The sequence below is a fragment of the Syngnathoides biaculeatus genome, chromosome 2 (assembly GCF_019802595.1).
Source record: "Syngnathoides biaculeatus isolate LvHL_M chromosome 2, ASM1980259v1, whole genome shotgun sequence".
NCBI lineage: Eukaryota > Metazoa > Chordata > Actinopteri > Syngnathiformes > Syngnathidae > Syngnathoides > Syngnathoides biaculeatus.
In genome coordinates, this window is record NC_084641.1 from 26,008,784 (window position 1) to 26,027,831 (window position 19,048).

At 46.0% G+C, this 19,048-nt stretch overlaps 2 protein-coding genes across 2 annotated transcripts; one reads left to right on the forward strand and one right to left on the reverse strand.

Moving 5' to 3' along the window:
* Positions 1-6,109: 6,109 nt before the first annotated feature.
* LOC133495490 (acid-sensing ion channel 1-like) lies at positions 6,110-13,904 on the reverse strand. The gene is made up of 3 exons (XM_061810211.1): positions 13,147-13,904; positions 6,169-6,364; positions 6,110-6,118 (listed from the first exon to the last, which is right to left on the reverse strand). Exons 1-3 carry the CDS (start codon positions 13,506-13,508, stop codon positions 6,110-6,112), a joined length of 567 nt encoding a protein of 188 aa, XP_061666195.1. The 5' UTR covers positions 13,509-13,904.
* Positions 13,905-15,035: 1,131 nt separating this feature from the next.
* On the forward strand, positions 15,036-18,980 carry spryd4 (SPRY domain containing 4). The gene is made up of 2 exons (XM_061843588.1): positions 15,036-15,194; positions 16,836-18,980. The coding sequence occupies exons 1-2, from the start codon at positions 15,062-15,064 to the stop codon at positions 17,375-17,377; spliced, it is 675 nt and encodes a 224-aa protein (XP_061699572.1). The 5' UTR covers positions 15,036-15,061; the 3' UTR covers positions 17,378-18,980.
* Positions 18,981-19,048: the final 68 nt, after the last annotated feature.

The following is a 19,048-nucleotide window of genomic DNA, read 5'->3' on the forward strand; positions in this document are numbered from 1 at the left end:
GAAGGGCGCTAAGTCCAAAGGTGAAGCTCTCAATTTACCAGTCGATTTATGTTCCTACCCTCAGCTATGGGCACGAGCCGTGGGTCCTGACCGAAAGAACAAGATCCCGGATACAAGTGACTGAAATGAGTTTCCACCGCAGGGTGTCTGGGCTCTCACTCAGAGATGGGGTGAGAAGCTCGGTCATCCGGGAGGATCTCAGAGTATACCTGCTGCTCCTCCGCATTGAGAGGAGCCAGATAAGGTTAGTGGGGCATCTGATTTGGATGGCTCCCTGGTGCCTCCCTGGTGAAGTGTTCAGAGCAGGATTCACCTGAAGGAGACCCCAGGGACGACCCAGGACTCGCTGGAGAGACTATGTTTCTCAGCTGAATGAATTGACTGGGGAAAGGGAAGTCTGGCCATGCCTGTTAAAACTACTCCCCTCACCACCCGACCTCGGATAACTGGTAGAAGTTGCATGAATGAATAGTTGAGAACCATCATCTGTCACAAGTTACCCCGAAGGTGTCTTTGGAGCAGACCCACATTTTGTGCAATTCTGATAGGGAAAATCACCCCAACACTCGAAACTGCATGAAGTCTAATCCCCTAATATTCAGTCCAGGTATTTTAGGTATTTTTGCTGGAAACGTATACCAGGAATGGTTGCTAAAAAAAAAACCTTAAAGGTGACTGGTGGAAGCAAAAAGAAACAAGTGGAAGAAATGAGACTTTACTGATTATCCTGGTCTAAAATTAAGTCAACCTCGTGCTGCGTTTAATAGTCCCGCTGCTGACGGACGTCTTTTGCGTACGAGATTAGTCTCCTTTATGAGCTCTGAGTATTCACCTGCTGATTTGGGAAATGTGGTCGCTTCAGATGGTGATAACTCTTTGATGGTGGTCAGCATTAAATAGTCCAAGTTCAGCATGCGGCCGAATGTGGTTTTAACCCGCTGCGCGTTTCATTTGTTGATTACCGCGTGGCATGCTGGGAAATTAATATTTACGAGGTTGTTTGGAAAATGTGCTGCCTAATAGATATTTAGGCCTTTGTATTATTTTAATTTTTATTTTTTTATTTATTTTTTTGCTAGTATAGTTACTGACGGTGCAGTCGCCTGGTTTTGGTGCAGGCAGAGTGGGTTCAGTTCCCGCTCTGTAGCAGAACGTGTATGAATGCTTCTCTTTCTCTGTGATACAAAGTTGACCAGTCCGAGGTGTCATCCCCCTTTTTCAGAAGGTCTGCCAGTATATGCGCCAGCTCCTCAAGACCCTGAAGAGGCCAAACTCTATAGAAAGTTGATGGTTTTATGCATTTATTAAGAATACTTTCCTGCATGCAAAGTCTTTCGCTCCTAATTGTAAAAGGGGACGTCACGAGAGCAACAAGAACAAAGAGAAGGGCATGAGATTGAGTGAGTGAGGGAGGGAGGGAAGGGAAAGAGGGGAGGAGAGCGAGTAAAGAGCATGACATGAAAACATAATGAGGATTGTCATGCCCGCGGGGGCTGATGTGAGGGATTCGCTGCACAGGGCTTTAGATGAAGGAGCAATCCAGAACACAGCTGAAGATGGGCGGGCGTGAGGGGACAGAATGAGGATAAACACCCCGACTGAGAGGTGACATAACTTCACCGTGGTAGGGTCTTCGGGAGGCAGGAAACGCAGCTGCGCTGACCCACAAGCTGCCGGGCGGCGGGGCTGGTGGGCTGCATCACATCTGATCCCTTGGAAACATCGAATCTTAAGGAAATAAAAGTATTATGGAACCCCCGACATTTCCAGCTCCAAGCGATGGTAAAAATGGCAGTTGGGGGCGAGGGGTAGCCTGGGGGTTGTTTTAAGATGGTTCCAACTGGGGGCAAACATTTGAGCTTTAGCGCACTCAAACCAAAAACCAGACAAAAACGTCACAGTGCCCACATGAAAAAAAAAAAAAAAATACTTTTATTCGATCCCTCAAGAATATCTTTTTCATCACAGCTGTCTGTTTTCCAGAGAATGGCATTTTATATTTCAATTTCCCAAGAGTTCTGTTGGATTCACTCAATTATTGATATGATTTCAAGCAACATTTAAAAAAAAAGAAGAAAAATTAAAAAACAAGAATTTCAGATTCCTGTTGCTCATAGATTGGGGAGTAAAAAGACTGAAATGTGTTTCTGATATTGCCAAGTTGTCTGATTTTTAAACAATGAGACAATTGGCAATTTCTTACTCATTGAAAGCAACTGTACAAACGAATGAAATGTAAGCTATCCATCCATTTTCTTTGCCGCTTATCCTCACGAGGGTTGCGGGAGTGCTGGAGCCTATCCCGGCTGTCAACGGGCAGGAGGCGGAGTACACCCTGAACTGGTCGCCAGCCGATCGCAGGGCACGTTGAGACAAACAGTCGCATTCACAATCACACCTAGGGGCAATTTAGAGTGTCCAATTAATGTTGCATGTTTTTTGGAATGTGGGAGGAAACCGGAGAGCCCGGAGAAAACCCACCCATGATGATACGTGATCATATGTACAAAGCAACACTGAGCTATAATATAGACACACACACACGGGCCACAATGCTTGGACTCGTAATGCATTCAGAAACCTGCGCAACGCCATTTAAGGGATTTTGCTGTTCAGACTTTGTCAAATCAAGATGGATATATATATATATATATATAAATAGGCAGAGGCAGGCTTTGGGGGTGGCAGTTTAAACAAAGCCCAAAGCTCAAAGACTGCCGACTTGTCTTGGGTTCAAACGTCAAATACGAGACTTGACTTTGACTTGAAATTTGACATCTTATCAGGCTGAAAAAAACCCAGCCCATACATTTAATCCATCCATCCATCCATCCATCCATTCTCTACGCCGCTGATGCTGTTCTGGCTTTCAGAGAGCTGACTTTGGACAGAAGGCAGACGACACTTTGTCAGTCACAGGTCAGTAGACAACCTTTTGCACTCACATTCGGACCATCACGGAGTGGGAACTGAACAGCACAGACGTCAGCCGAGTGAACCGTTGCACCGTCAATCAGTAACCTCCTCTCAGTCAAAAATCAAAGTCTTGACTTCAGTCAAACGAGTCGTTCCCCGCGCATTTTGAAACATAACTTGGACTTCATTCTTGACTTGGATTCTGCATTCTTGATGCAAAAGTTGTATTTTCTCTTTGCCCTTTTAATCCATCCATCCATTTTCTTGGCCGCTTATCCCAGCTGTCAACGGGCAGGAGGTTGCCGGACAATCTCAGGGCACATCGAGACAAACAACCGCACTCACAACCACACCTAGGGGCAATTTAGAGTCTCCAATGTATGCACGTTTTTGGGATGTGGGAGGAAACCGGAGTGCCTGGAGTAAACCCACGCAGACATGCGGAGAACATGGAAACTCCACACAGGTGGGGGCCGATATTTGAACCCCAGCCCTCAGGACTGTGAGGCCAACGCTGTAACCAGTTCCTCCACTGTGCTGCCCATAAATTATCCGTTTGTCTCAAGTGAGAAGAAAAAGGTTAATGAGAGGTTCGACGTTTCAAGACTGTTGACCAGTCAACCACATGACAAACGCAAGGGGGGGACTCAGCGCAGCAACAACCCGACCCTTCCACCTTCTGTTTGGGTCAATTTCGAGCGTTCATTACCGTTTTCGTGTGTACTGGTCGCGTAGTGGTACATACTGCTCCTTTTCATGCAGCAGGTTTGATTCCTGGCCAGCGCCCTTGTTAGATTTATTATTTTTATCATGCATTTGTTTATATCATCCTTGCCCGAATCACTCTTTGCGAGTGGCTGTGCGACCCAGATTGTGACCCAGAGTGTGACCCAGCGACACCTTGAGGAGTGATGCGCCCACTCGCTGAATTCAAAGCAGATCTTCCTCAGCACCATAAACGTGCTGTAAATCAGATGCCCTGCTGATCTCTTGCAGGTTTATTAGGACAATGCGGCAGCTTTGAAGTCATGCTTACGTTAGTATTCGTGTTTGTAGCTGTTCCTACATTCGAATTTGTAAACTTTTGACCTGAGAAACTAAGAAAAAGAGGGACACCGGTAAGGCTGATACCGACCGTGGTCTGGAGTTGCAGCCGGTCAGCCAAACCCGTTTCTCCTCGTGAGCCAAATTGGAGACCTCTTCTGTCCCTTCGTTTGCATATTTAGTCCAGCGGTTGGGTTTCAACCTGACAGCCCCAAAACCCAGTGGACGCCGGTCCCAAAACCCAGACTTAAAATAAAAGAAAATGGTCGGGTCGTATCAATAAGGGGACAAACCGAAAGTCACTGCAACGACAACTACACACCCCAAGTATGAGAGCCTCTGTGAAAAGAAACATCATAATACTATACTTCATCTATTATTCTAAAAATATTACACATAGATTCTCAGAGTTGACATATTTTTTTTCTTTCGAAGATGCCCTGATACTCCTTCACAGAGTTAGTTGGGGGGAAAAGGATTTTGAGCTATTCTAGTAACAAACAAAGTAATAAATACATAAAGTAGAGACGCATTATAGTGTAAATGCATTTTTTCCCCCAACCTGTTGTCGTATCAATGGGTCAGCGAGAAGACGTCTTGCATAAAACAAACGAACAACACAGTCTGAGGTTTGAGCCGACCTACTGGAACACCAATTCAAAGAATATCAAGACGTCAGTACTCAGTCCAAATGGAGCTGTCACATTTCGATTTGGCCACCCCGGTTTGATCTCATTAAGTTCCAAAGGAGCTCCAGAACCTTTTCCACTCTCACACATGAAGTCATTCAAGAGTTATACACAAATTGTTAAAAAAAAAAAAAAGCGTAGTTTGGTGATGTGATCAGTGGCTACCCTAATTGATATGTCAACAGCAGGATTTCATATTCGAGATTATTGCCATTGCCATTCTCTTTGCTTGCATTTCTCTCTTTGGTCGTGTGCACACTGTATTCATTCTTCTCTTTACGACTGCTTAATTACACAGAACTCCGCTATCAGGCAGAAAAAGCTCGACGCTTCAAAGATGGAAAAAGACAGATGTAAACATTTGCTCAGGGCCGCAGGGGGTGACTCAACTATACTGCAAAAATAAATACAAAAAAAGAAAAAAACAACACGAGATCAACAAGATTTACAAGTACTCCACAGGTTGTAATCCCAGGAATAGAAATGTGATATTTGCAGGTGTAACAACGCACGGTACAATACTTGCTAACGTCAACACTTTTGACATGAAGGAGGCGAGGTCTTCAATAAAAACACAGTTTTGCTATTTCTCCATTGCCATCAATCCAATCAACAAAAACCACGAGTCGAAATAATAATGAAGTAATGAGCACTTATTGTTCCAATGTCGGTTTGAACTTAAATTTATGTCACTGGCCAATCCTCGAATGCCCCCGATAGCTCATTAACGCTTTCTCTTTGGTCCAAAATGGTAGAAAATATTATTTTCAAGATACTCCGCATTAAGTACACATACAGTGAATGAACAAGTCCGTGAAATAGACGCATTGCTCCCTCTTGTGATCGGATCGGTGATTGGTTACCGTCTTTTTGAAACCCGCCGATTGGCCCATAACTGCGAAAAGCTCATCCATCCATCCATTTTCTTTGGCGCTTATCCTCACGAGGGTCGCGGGGAGTGCTGGAGCCTATCCCAGCCGTCAGCGGGCAGGAAGCGGGGTACACCCTGAACCGGTCACCAGCCGATCGCAGGCCACATGGAGACAGCACTCACAATCACACCTAGGGGCAATTTAGAGTGTCCATTTAATGTTGCCTGTTTTTGGGATGTGGGAGGAAACCGGAGTGCCCGGAGAAAACCCACGCAGGCACGGGGAGAACATGCAAACTCCACACAGGCGGGATTGAACCCGGATCCTCAGAACTGTGAGGCCAATGCTTTACCAGCTGATCCACCGTGCCGCCCCGTGTAAAGCTCAAATAAATACAAAGATAATCAGTCTGATTTCATGGAGGATTACAGAAATCTGAGAATATGTACAGACTAAAATTAGAGGATTTGGACGATGAAACAAGGTCACTAAATCAAGATCCCGTTATCAACATAGTTGTCATTTAATTTGATGATTAATTCCTATGAATAATACAATGAATCGTAGAACCTGCTAATGCAGCTAATGCTACCAGTACTTACAAGAAGAAGAAAAAGCAAAAACAAAACACAGATATACGAACGTACCACTTTGAAGTCCTCGGCTCTGCACTCGGTGCCGTGGAAGTGACAAGAGAGCAGCATGTCGTTGAGGTCGTGGCCGGTGCGGTCGTAGAATTCCAACATGTTGAAAGGTCGCGGCTTGAAGTTGTGGAAATCCGCTTTGACCTTCAGGCTCTCCAAAACGCTCTCCTCCACGAGATGCGCGTCTCGGATCTCGTACCTTCACAGAGGGATGCGTGGTAGAAAGTCAAACGGGGGGCTTGATCGCATCGCGGGTCACTACCACCTCATCTAGTTCATCGCTTTGAGATGGAAATATCAATTACTGGAAGTCATTTTCTGGCATTGGGCCTCCTCAGAGGTCAGTCGGAGTAATAAAATATAGGCTCCGGCATGGCCGCGACACTCGTGAGAATAAGCAATACAAAAAAATGGATGGGTTTTATTCAGGTACTGTACTGCAATTTCCTCCGGGTAGAACAGGTGTTCCTCACAAGTCTCACATACCCCAATGCAAATATCATTTTCTCCATACAGGCGGAATGGCACGTTCCTGGTTAGCTCTTCTCCCCCACGGTTCGAAAGAACCGGATTCAATCCCAGCCCCGCCTGCGTGGAGTTTGCATATTGTCCCCGTGCCTGCGTGGGTTTTCTCCAGGCACTCCAATTTCCTCCCACATCCCCAAAACATGTAACATTAATTGGACACTCTAAATTGCCCCTAGGTGTGATTTTGAGTGGGGCTGTTTGTCTCTATGTGCCCTGCGATTGGCTGGCGACCAGTTCAGGGTGTACCCCGCCTCCTGGCCGCTGACAGCTGGGATAGGCTTCAGCACTCCTGCAACCTTTGTGAGGATAAGCAGCTAAGAAAATGGATGGATGGCTTGTGAAAACATGCCTGGTAGGTAAAATCAAGAGTCTAAATTGTCCGTAGGTGTGAATGTGAGTTTGAATTGTTATTTGTTTATATGTCGCCTGCAATTGGCTCTCGACTAGTTCAGGGTGTACCCTGCCTTTTGCCCAACGATAGTTGGGCTCTAGCCCACAAGTGACCCACATGAGGATAAGCAGTCTGGAAACTGAATGGGTGTATGGCCCTCCATTGAGTTGTCCAGAAACCTGATGCACTCTAAATTTGCTCATCTGACATATTTTATTTAAAAATGATCATTTTTTTAATGGTCAAGAGAGTGCTTACGGGCACCTGCACATTTGCCCTCAATGCCCCAAAGTCCCCCTTTGTCATCCATCCATCCATTTTCTGTTCCCCTTATCCTCACAAGGGCCTATCCCAGCAATCTCGGGACGAGAGGCGCGGTACGCCCTGAACTGGTCGGCAGCCAATCGCAGGGCACAAACAGACAACCAACCTTTGCGCTCACATTTGCATCTTCCATCAACCGACCAGTGCACGTTTTTGGGGATGTGAAGAAAACCCACAAATGTATTGAATTGTATTTTTCCCTATAAACATTTTAAAATAGGTATTGAAATGAAAAATACAAATAACACTATTCACTTCAATGTCAGCACAAAAAAATAAATATGAGCGGAGAGCGCGTCATCCATGCGCAAAGTTGCGGAAGTCTCATTGGACACTCAAGTGGTAGCCATATTGGCTGCATCTTCTGTCTGTGACATCACACCGGGACATTCGCCATTGAAAAGACGCTGTGCCACCTACTATGGGTGACGAACACGCCCCTTCTGACACAGAACCTCTTTTCGAAGAAGAGAACATCTCACGACCGAGTGAAGTGACCGGGGAAATATTACCCTATCGTTTCAAGCCATATTTAGATGATATGCGGATCACGGCCAAATCACCTCCCCACCCGATCCACCTCCGTGTGGCGGTGATAAAAACAACGCCGCGGCCAAACCGCCACCCTGTCCGATCCACTTCCACGGCGGAGATGAGCCAGCCCAGCCGCCAAGGCCGGCGACCGGCTCGGCCTTGTCGACAAGGCTGGCGGCGGTTCATAACCGACAACTGATGTGACCGGGGCAATATTACCCTATCGTTTTGAGCCATATTTAGATGATTTGCGGATAACTGCCAAACCGCCTCCCTGTCCGATCCACCTCCGCGGCGGAGATGAGGCACCCGACCGAAGCCATGTTGATAAGGCCGACACAGCCTTTTCAACAAAGCTGGTGGTGGTGATCTACAAGGTCTGCGGAGGCCGTCCTTCAGCAGCTGTTGCACGAAAGCCTTCTGATGCCCACATCGACACATTTAGCACCCCTGATTTACGGATTACGTCCCCCCCCAACTATTGTTTTTTTTTTTTTTTTTTTTTTAGCTGTATACACACCTACATGTCATTTGGAAGCCACGAAGGTCTCGTTCTTTGCACCTGTGGAATCCATTTTTCACGACGAACCGGGTCTTTTGGAAAAGTACAAAGAGTGAATCCATCCTCCCGAGTGTTCGAGCAATATGCAGCAATACAACGAGGCAGCATTCTGGCTAACGAAGGAACAATGAGCTACCTTCCTAGAGGTACAACTAATAGAAACAAACGAGTCCACTCGAGGGCGGTCCTGCCATGTACGTCACTTCCTGCTTCTTCTCCAAAACAAATCCCTCGAGAGGATTTTCATGGCGGGAGTTACAAAAAGCCATATACTTCAAAATCATGTCTTGTGGTGGAAAAAAAAATGGATGGGTCCATACCGGTGTGCTGTTTTTTCATTAATAACATACTAAAAATCATGCATTTCACGACAGTAGCACTTTAATTAATTTCTCACAAATAAATAAAATTGATATAATTACAAAGTAATTGAGAGCAGAGAAGCATTCCTAGAGTGTGGATGGAGAATTTGAGTTTTTGTCATTTTATTGTAAATATGAACGTTCTGTGCAAAATACACCCCGAATTTTTGTGCATCTCATCGGCGTGATTGGCATGTGCATGCTTTAGAAACAAATTACCCACTTATGGTTTTCAATTGCAACTGACCTTCTCGTGAATATGCGCGCTCGCGCCGCGCTCCGGTTTTCATTCCGAACACAAAAATAACTCCAGACGTAGAAGTGCTTTCAGAACATCTTCAAAGGGAAGCGAAATCCTAAAGCGACTTTCTTGAACATCTCCGAAGGTGCCTTTGATTTGCCTCACTCATTTCATGGCCGACATATGCAGCATAATGTGGAGTAAACCTGCCGCACAGCCAGGTAGACATCATCTTTGGTTTTTTTTTTTTGTTTTTCGGCTGACAAACGTTTCATTGTTCCAGGAAAATGTGCGACAGCGAACCACATTCAGACATTCGGAGGCCGGCGATAGAATTTGAACTGCGCGGCCACCGGTGGCGCTGCAGACTGCGGTGACGGCTCATCGGAGGCTGACGTCACCCGAAGCTCCGAGCGACGTCTCTTCCTGATGTATTTAACCTTCACGGCGCGGCTAGAAAGTGGTGGCGGCAGCTGGCGTTGCTAATCAATGATGGGAAACACTCTCTTGGGGCTGCCGGGGTGGGCCGTCACGCCCGTGACCGCCGTGAGGTCAAAAGGTCACAGAGGGTGGAGCTCTGAAGTCCTGAAGGCTCACAATCAATGTTCAAGTTCATCCTGAGGGTGTTTGACAGGGAGTCAAATTTTTCCTCGTATAACTCCTCTGAGGATGGCAGCTGGTAAAGCGTTGGCCTCACAGTTCTGAGGGCCCGGGTTCAATCCCGGCCTCGGCTGTGTGGAGTTTGCATGTTCTCCCCGTGCCTGCGTGGCTTTTCTACGGGCACTCCCATGTTCCAAAAAACATGCAACATTAATTGGACACTCTAAATTGCCCATAGGTGTGATTGTGAATGCGACTGTTTGTCTCCGTGTGCCCTGCGATCGGCTGGCGACCAGTTCAGGGTGTACCCCGCCTCCTGCCCGTTGACAGCCGGGATAGGCTCCAACACTCCTGCGACCCTCGTGAGAATAAGCGGCAAAGAAAATGGATGGCAAGTTTACATTTTATTCGTTTATACAGTTGCTTTCAATGCCTAAGAAATTGCCAATTGTCTCACTGAGTCTCATCATGTGGTGGAACGGTGTAGAACGTCTGCCTCACGGTTTTGAGGACCGGGATTCAAATCCCAGCCCTGCCTGTGTGCACTTTGCATGTTCTCCCCGTGCCTGTGTGGGTTTTCTCCGGGCACTCCGGTTTCTTCCCACATCCCAAAAACACGCGACATTAATTGGACACTCTAAATTGCCCCTAGGTGTGATCGTGAGTGCGGCTGTTTGTCTCCACGTGCCCTCCGATTGGCTGCCGACCAGTTCAGGGTGTACCCCGCCTCCTGCCCGTTGACAGCTCCAGCACTCCCCGTGACCCTCGTGAGGATAAGCAACAAAGAAAATGGATGGATATGATCCTCACACAAATGCCAATCTCTCTCTCTCTCACTCTACGACTCAAATTCCACACGCACATTTTCATTCCAACCACACACACAATGTCCTCCCCCCTTTTCGTGTGCCGAGTTTCTTTCTATCACCATTATTTCATTTTTCATATTCAGTATTTCAGCGCATTTCCTCTTTGTCAATAGATCCCCCTGTATCGTTTCCCTGTAGTTTTTCCCTTTAAGTATAATTACATCCCCCCCCCCCCAAAAAAAAAAATCCTCTTGTAGTGTTTTGAGTTACAACAATAAATCTGTGAGAGAGAGAATTTGGATTTCATAAACGCAGCAGCCTTCTAGATCAGGGGTGTCGAACTCATTTTTTTTTCTCACGGGCCACATTGTTGCCTCACAGGGCCGTTGTGACTGTGGAACAAAAATATTGAATCATTTCATCATATTTACATAATCAATTTATGAACTAATTTTGGAATCAGAAATCAAGGCTAATGTGTTTTTCAACTATTCATGTTTGGTCACACAAATGATTGTAATATTTCAACTTTATCATTTATGATATATGAGAATTTGAAATTTTGGTACAGATTTTTTTTTTTTACAAGAATCATGGAAATTGAAACTCTGGATTTGGCTTCGCGGGCCACGTAAAATCATGTGGCGGGCCAGATCTGGCCCCCGGGCCTTGACTTTGACACCTGTATTCTAGATGAGTGATTTCCAACCTTTATAGCGCCAAGGCACATATTTTACAATAGAAAAATCCCACGGCACACCAACAAAAGTAAATGTCACCAAAAATGGATCGATTAATTGCTGTATGTACTTCCTGCCATCTAATGGAAGAGGATTTTTTTTGTTTGTTCTGTCCGTTATTGTGCTTCACTGGCATAAATAGATGACTAAATATACATTATTTCTTGGAAATGTTTTTATTTTTTATTTTTAGCAATTACACAAAATCGGATAACTTCCCAACGGCACACCTGAAGAGCGCTCACGGCACACCAATGTACCTCGGCACACAGTTTGGGAAGCACTGCTCTAGATTATGAGACTGATCGAGTCTTTTGGGTCCATTTTTCCGTAATATTACACATCTAAAAAGAAAGCGTTCCCCTTTTTCGAGACCGAAAAAAGTTTGACGGTAACTTCAAAGGTAACAAACATCAAGCCACGGTAAGCTCCCAGTGCATTTTTTTTGGTCCTAAATTTATTCTGTTCCCCAAAACCAACATATGCTACATCTCCTAGGAGACAGTCATATAAAAGTGGCGAGGAAAGGAGGACGATTTCACAGAGCAAACCTGGAGGCTTGACAGTAGTCCATAATAATTATCCATCCATGTTCTTAGCCGCTTATCCTCACGAGGGTCGCGGGAGCGCTGGAGCCAATCCCATCTGCCAACGGGCAGGAGGCAGGGTACATACACCCTGAACTGGTCGCCAGCCAATCGCAGGGCACATCGAGACAAACAGTCGCACCTACGGGCAATTTAGAGTCTCCAATTAACGTTGCATGTTTTGGGGATGTGGGAGGAAACCGGAGTGCCCACCCGGAGAAAACCCATGCAGGCGCGGGGAGAACATGCAAACTCCGCACAGGTGGGTCCGGGATTGAGCCAGCGACCTCAGAACTGTGAGGCAGACGTTCTAACACCGTGCCACCACATACATTTCAAAATCACCATCAATTACACACATCGGAGAAGTCGAGCCGTTTGCCACCCAGAAATATTCAGTACAGCGTGCTTTTCTCTCATGACTGTAATACTTTCCTTGTCGACTGACAGGAGGTGGGTGAGGGGGGGAGTCGCTCAAGCTTGTGACCAAAAATATTTCCTTGTTTTGTAAGTGCGGTTCATTTTCTTTGTGCAGCGCCGCCGTCACGTTTCCTGGTATGCTGACTTACAATATCGATGTTGAATAATAGAAATGAAAAAAAGGAACCTCACGTTGGATTGCGAATTTGTTACGCTTTACACAGTGAAAGCGGGTGAAGCGTTGGCCTCACAGTTCTGAGGTCGAGGGTTCGATCCCCAGCCCCGCCTGTGTGGAGTTTGCATGTTCTCCCTGTGCCTACGTGGGTTTTCTCTGGGCACTCCGGTTTCCTTCCACACCATTCCAAAAATATGCAATAATTGGACACTCTAAATTGCCCCTAGGTGTGCGACTGTTGTCTGCCTGCGAGTGCCCTGAGATTGGCCGGCAACCAGTACCAGGGTGTACACCTGGGATAGGCTCCAGCACTCCCTGCGCCCCTCGTGAGGATAAGCAGAGAAAAAAATGGATGGATGGATGGATGGATGTAACTTAGGCAGCGGCACAGTGGAGCACCTGCAGAGCATTTGCTTCAGAGTTCGGTGGAGCAGGGTTCGAATCCCAGCCCTGCCTGCGAGGATTTTCTTCACGTCCCAAAAACCGGGACATTAATTGGAGACTGTTGTCTGCCTCCGCGTCGGCAACCAGTTCAGGGTGTACCCGAAGATAGCCGGGATAGGCCACGGCACTTCGGTGACCCTCGTGAGGATAAGCGGCTCAGAAAATGGGTGGACAGATGTGAGTTGAGCCTAAATGGTATCAAAATGGTGAACTTTAAATGCAACTCGGGAAGGAAAACAGAGAGCGTTGCAAAGTGAGTGCTACCTGTGGTTGAGCAGCGCCAGCAGCTCCCCTGCGTGATATAAGTCGTTGCGTGTCACTCGGCTGAAGCGGAAGGCGTTCAGGTTGCAAAAAGTCACCGCGGGGAACGTCATGATCGGGGCGGCGACCTCGTCCAGTTTGGTAACGTGCGGATACTCCAGGTAGAAATGGATCCGGTCCACGCACACGAAAAGCAGCACGGCGAGAGAGGCGAAAAAGAAGACGAGCCACAGGCCGCGTCGGAAGCAGAAGCGCTCGTAGGTGAAAATGTGCGAGATGCCGTGCAGGGTGGACCCGTGTGCGAACACCGCAATCGGCGGAGGGCGCTCGGTGTCCATTTCCTCCCGTTCCACCTTGAGGTCCATCGTCGCTTTCGAAACGCCGCGCACTACGATCCACTAGTTGGTTCGGTCATACGTTCACCTGTGGCGCCGACCCGCGCAGGTGCGGCAGACACGCGGCAAACCGCTCACCAAGTCCACACGCCATTTCTCACGCGCGCCAGGCTGACTCTTTGCAAGGCGAAAAGAAAGTCCACCAAAAAAAAAAGCGCAAGAGTCGGACATTTCCCACGAGACGTCAAGTTTCCTAAGCGAGGCTGCGCATTTGCGAGACGATCGCGGTGGAGCGCGCGTGCATGCCGAGTGCGCGTCAGCGGGAGAGCCGCAGGCGCAAATCCTTCAAGACAATTCAGCTCGCTCCGAGAGTTGCGCCTCTCTCGATGCGGGATTTCTCACGTCCACTCTTCTCTCCTCCAGATGACGCGGAGAATGAGACGCTTGCTTGTTGCAGTCGGGAGGTTGCGCCCGTGCGTGCGTGCGCGCCTCTTTGTGCGCGTGTGTGCGAGTGCGCGCGCGGGTTATGGACAGGAAAGTGTCGCCCCGGCTCTGACCAGCACTATGATTTAAAAAAAAAAAAAAAAAAAGGCGATCAAATTAAAAACAAATTTAAATATGTAGGAGCTGAAATAAGTGTTTAATGAGTCACCATTTTTCCTCACTGAATATATTTTCAAAAGTGCTCTTGACCTGAAAATTTCACCGGATGTTCGGAACAACTTGAGTAATTCACGCACACACTGTATGAAGAAAGTAGCCCGCCTCCTGCACGTTGACAGCTGGGATAGGCTCCAGCACTCCCGTGACCCTTTTTGAGGATAAGGTTAGGTTCGGGTTTAGGAAAAGAAAATGGATGGATGGATCGATGGATGACGAAAGTCCACGTACACACAAAACGATCAGAAATTAAGTTGTGCGTATAAAAAAAATGTGAAATAACACTTTTTGAATATTGCTAATAGTGCATTATTTTTACAACCATAAGATTTTGGGACAAAACCGCAAAACCAGGTGAAACGAAGAGAGGGGCTGCTTTGGCGATTACACAGTTCAGATCAGAATTATGTTTTTTTTTTCCCCCCGTTGTTCATCTGTTTAAATTGATGATACTAGATCTTGCCACTCATCTTAAAAAATCTATTTAAAAAAGCCCCAAAAACTAATAAAGGCGCGGGGACCTGGGTTGACAGCATGCCGCCCGGGAACCACGTGACATTCGGACTCAACCAAACTAATGCTGTGAGTTCAAAGAGTTATTAAATGCCTCTTTAGAAAACTCAAAATATTGAAATTGCTCCATTGTCGATAAACTCATAAATGATGTACTGTAGTCTGGTTGAAGCCCCAAACTGAAAAGCTGCAATTTAGACTTCAAATAGTTTCCTTGTTTTTTGTTTTGTTTTTTTAAACTTGGCAATAATAAAAAAAAAAAATAAAATTCCCTGCCGAGGTTTTCTTTGCGATGTTGCTATCCGTGGTCCTGGCGGCTGCTCTTCTCCGTGCCTGCAGGGGGCGATAAAGGCAACCGCTCGTTTTATTTTTGAGCAGCGGAAGCCACAGGAGCACGTCAGCAAGGAAACATGGCGTCTCCCGGGAGTGCCGCTTGTTTATGTCGCGTGGCTGGACGGACGGTCGGCTATCTCGCGGCTGCGAGCCGCGGACGAGGATTCCTCTGGCCGGCGAAAAGACATTTCAGCACGTCGACTGGGCACGGTAAGCAAACACGGTGGCGAAAGTTCCAAGAACCGCACTCGTTAGCCTGCGACTGCTAGCTGCTCAGAGGTCACCGAGGAAGGCGCGCGTGTTTTCCTCCTCACGTTACTTCGTTTGGTAACTTTGGAAAGATTTTATATGAACTTTTGTAGGAGCAGTCAAGACGAAGCTGTTGTGTACGGTTTATTACGTGTACAGTTATTCGTTGCTGTTCCTAGCCATCGCTATATTATGTGTTGAGGCCTGTCGTGTTTTCCGAACAATTTATTTTGATAAAAACATTCACGATAAACATCGCTGTTTTTTGTTAAATGCTAATGATATCATGATAACGGAGCGTTAGAAATAATTGCACACATCTTAGAAATCCTGTCCCGGTCATCAAAAAAATACCAGCTCAACTTGTGTCATATTAATTCTCTCATTGACTAAATAAAAGTAGGGTTGCACGTATTTAAAATTTGTGAAGCAATAAAAATATGACAATACATAATGGGGGACATGAATCTAGGGCTGCAGCTCACAAATAATTTAGTGCTCGAGTACCCTGAAAATTCTATCCAACAATCCATTGTTTGGATAGATGTGTTTTTGCTTGGTTGCTCTTTAACCAAGCAAAAATACATTTGTCCAAACAATTAAGGAAGAGCATGCATTCAAAAACATCCATCCATTTTCTTTGCCGCTTATCCGCACGAGGGTTGTGGGGAGTGCTGGAGCCTATCCCAGCTGCAACATTACATGGACACTCTAAATTGCCCCTAGGTGTGATTGTGAGTGCGGCTGTTGTCTGTCTCCATGTGCCCTGCGATTGCCTGGCAACCAATTCAGGGTGTACCCCGCCTCCTGCCCGTTGACAGCTGGGATGGGCTCCAGCACTCCCCGCGACCCTCGTGAGGATAAGCGGTGAAGAAAATGGATGGATAGAAGTATTTGTACAATGCAGTTTATGATCAGGAAAAGCTAAAAAAAAATGCTTTAAAAAGCCCAATTTTTTTTTTTATGCTTGGAACGCATTATTTCTTTTTCCATTTATTCTAATGGGAAATATAAATTTGGTTTTCGAACGAATCACTTCTCGAACCGCCTTCCGGAACGGATTGCGGTCACGAACCAAGGTTGTACTGTATATCCTAGCAAGCTAGTGCTAGCACTAACAGTGTACATAAACAAGCGGGCCTTATTTTGAATCATGCTGTCACGTTTTGGAACACGCGAAGCAATTTTTTTTGCGACCGTGTCCGTCGTAAAACAGGAGTTGCCATTTTGCTTTTCAATCTGTATTTTTTTTAATGTGCAAAATGCAAATTTTGACCCAGAAACCAGGATGTGAGACCACTTAAACTTAATTATGCGTCTGTGGCTAGAGATTCACCATGTTTACGTGTCCCCGGTCATTTTTGTGCATCTCAGGTGCGGAACACGCATACAAAAATAGATCCTTGATACAGTACGGAAATGAGGAAAATGTTTGCTAACTACATCTGACTGAGGCGAAATCATATCATCGTGTCAGATTCTAACGCAAAAATCTTATTAGTAATAAAGCTTCAAACTTATTTAACATTTCATTTGGCATTTGAAAATGGAAAGAAGACCTCAGACGTGAGACAAACCCCTTGACGGCACGTTTGCGCGCAGGTCTGCGGTTCCGCCTTGACGAGAGGACGGCTCACAGCAGTCTGGACCTCTTCAAGAAAGACACGGGCGTCATCTACCGCGTGCTGGGTCTCGACCCCAGCCACGTGCAGGCCAACCCCGAGCGTTTCCGAGACTGGGCAGTGGTCTTTGGCGATGAGAAGATCACCGGCGGGCGCCACTACTGGGAAGTGACGGTCAAAAAGTCCCAGGAGTTTCGGGTGGGCGTGGCCGAAGCGCTGATGTCCCGCGACGACTGCGTGGGGACCAGCGACGCCTCCTGGGTGTTCGGCTACGCTCAGCGCAAGTGGTTCGCCATGACCAACAATAAGATGGTTCCCGTGACCCTGGTGGGCAAGGCGGACCGCGTGGGCATCCTGCTGGACTTTGAGGCCGGCCTTCTGGGGCTGGTCGACATTGAGAAATGCAGGGTCGTTCACGCCCTCAGGGGTCGTTTCAAGACTCCCCTTTGCCCAGCTTTTGGACTTTGGGACGGGGAGCTGCTCACGCACTCGGGCCTGGAAGAACCGGAGGGCCTCAAGTAGCGGCTGTGATTGGGCTTGAAAAGTGGGTGGAACGTTTCTGGAAAAATTCCAGTGAATTTTGGCAAAATATTAAGATGGAGGATGTTATAACGAAAGGGCGATTTGCAGGAAATAGGTCAACCATAAATATAAAAATTTTCTTTTGTTTTTACAACCAGTCATCGGCAATATTTGGCTCTCCTTGCCACCAGGTGAGGGCATTTCAGTGCCTTAATATCCTCACACGGCCAAAGCTTTGTCATATCTCAAATTTTGGTTTGCAACATAAAGCGAAAAATAAATAAACATTTAACTACAGGGAGTCCTCGGGCTACGACTGAGATCCGTTCCTAAAGTAGAGACTTAACTCGCATTTCGACTTAAGTCGGATTCCACGATTAAAGTCAGAATTTTACATCAAAATATTTTGTATAAAAAAAACAAATACATTGAAATAAACAAGATGATGTACTTAGCGGGACTGCTGAGAGGTGGATGGAGAAGAAGAAGGGGAGGCTGCGCTTAGCTATTGCCAAGGAACCTGGTCCTCAATCCTCTCCATCCCCACAAGTATCAAAGAACCACGTTTTGTGGTCATTGTACCCGACATGGGAACGGAACCCTTCGCGTGCCCTAAAATACGGTTTTGGTCGACCGACCGAAGCCTTGGTGGTGTTGGTGTCTCTCCTTCCTCCAATCTTTTTATGATCATGAGCTTCGTTTCCACGGTAATGGATTTTCTTTTGGCGTCAGAAGCATCGCAAAAAGACCCAGCTTTCTTCTTTGGGGCGATGATGTCGAAAAAAGAGGGCGAAAAATGCGAGGAATGCTCCCGGCGCACAAACACGGACAAGCATTAGCCAGACAAAATGGCGGACGGGAGACGGTTGTTGTAAAGTCGAAATGTCTTAGTTCGAGGCCGTCTTAACACGAGGACTCCCTGTACCTGGAATTCAAAAGTCTTAAGTTGGGGCAGTTGTGAGTCCAGGTACTAGTTTAGTTTAATAAATTCTCGATTTTCTAACATGTCAACTTCCCAAATTTTCAGAACTGTTCAACCCTCGCCGCGATGTATGCAAATCAATCATTTGTGAATTTTTTTTTTTTTTTTTTTTTTTTTAATGCATGTCATTTTACCAAACCTTGCCAAAGTGCACTAAACAGCACCCGAAGTGTTGATCAACTGGTCAGCGGAATGAAAGTTTGTTTTACATATATTTTCTGGTGCTACCCGACATGGTCATGTGACCACAGTATTGTATATTGTTTATTAAATAACTTCGCAAAAAAAAAGCAGCTTGACATTTCATTTTTCACATTATGAGCATGTATTACACATTTGCATGTGTATATCTGCTTTAGTTGATAAATACATAATGGATTAGAATCTTGTGACATAATAGTTATGAAAAGTCACTGTAAATTGAGATTCTGATTTTCAGCAAAAGCAACATTCATACACATAAATTAGGTAAGATTAATAAAAGTGCCTGATAGGAATAGGCTTTAAAAAAAATAGATTAATTAGTTATTAAACTTGTGATATGTTTTTGTTGGTACACACACGCTGTAACAATATTATGTATTCATATAGGTTCCTCGCAGAATTTGAACCCTTTGTGTATGATTAGTAAGCAAAAAAAAAATAAATACTTTTTCACGCCACTATATGCAGAATTACATGTTCGATAA

Bases quoted from the DNA above. Each gene is read 5' to 3' on its own strand.
- LOC133495490 (XM_061810211.1), bottom strand. From the start codon at position 13,508: ATGGACCTCAAGGTGGAACGGGAGGAAATGGACACCGAGCGCCCTCCG. The intron at 6,365-13,146 runs GTAGCACTCACT...CCCTCTGTGAAG, and splicing joins CTGGCGCTGCTCAACCACAG to GTACGAGATCCGAGACGCGC.
- spryd4 (XM_061843588.1), top strand. From the start codon at position 15,062: ATGGCGTCTCCCGGGAGTGCCGCTTGTTTATGTCGCGTGGCTGGACGG. The intron at 15,195-16,835 runs GTAAGCAAACAC...GTTTGCGCGCAG, and splicing joins CAGCACGTCGACTGGGCACG to GTCTGCGGTTCCGCCTTGAC.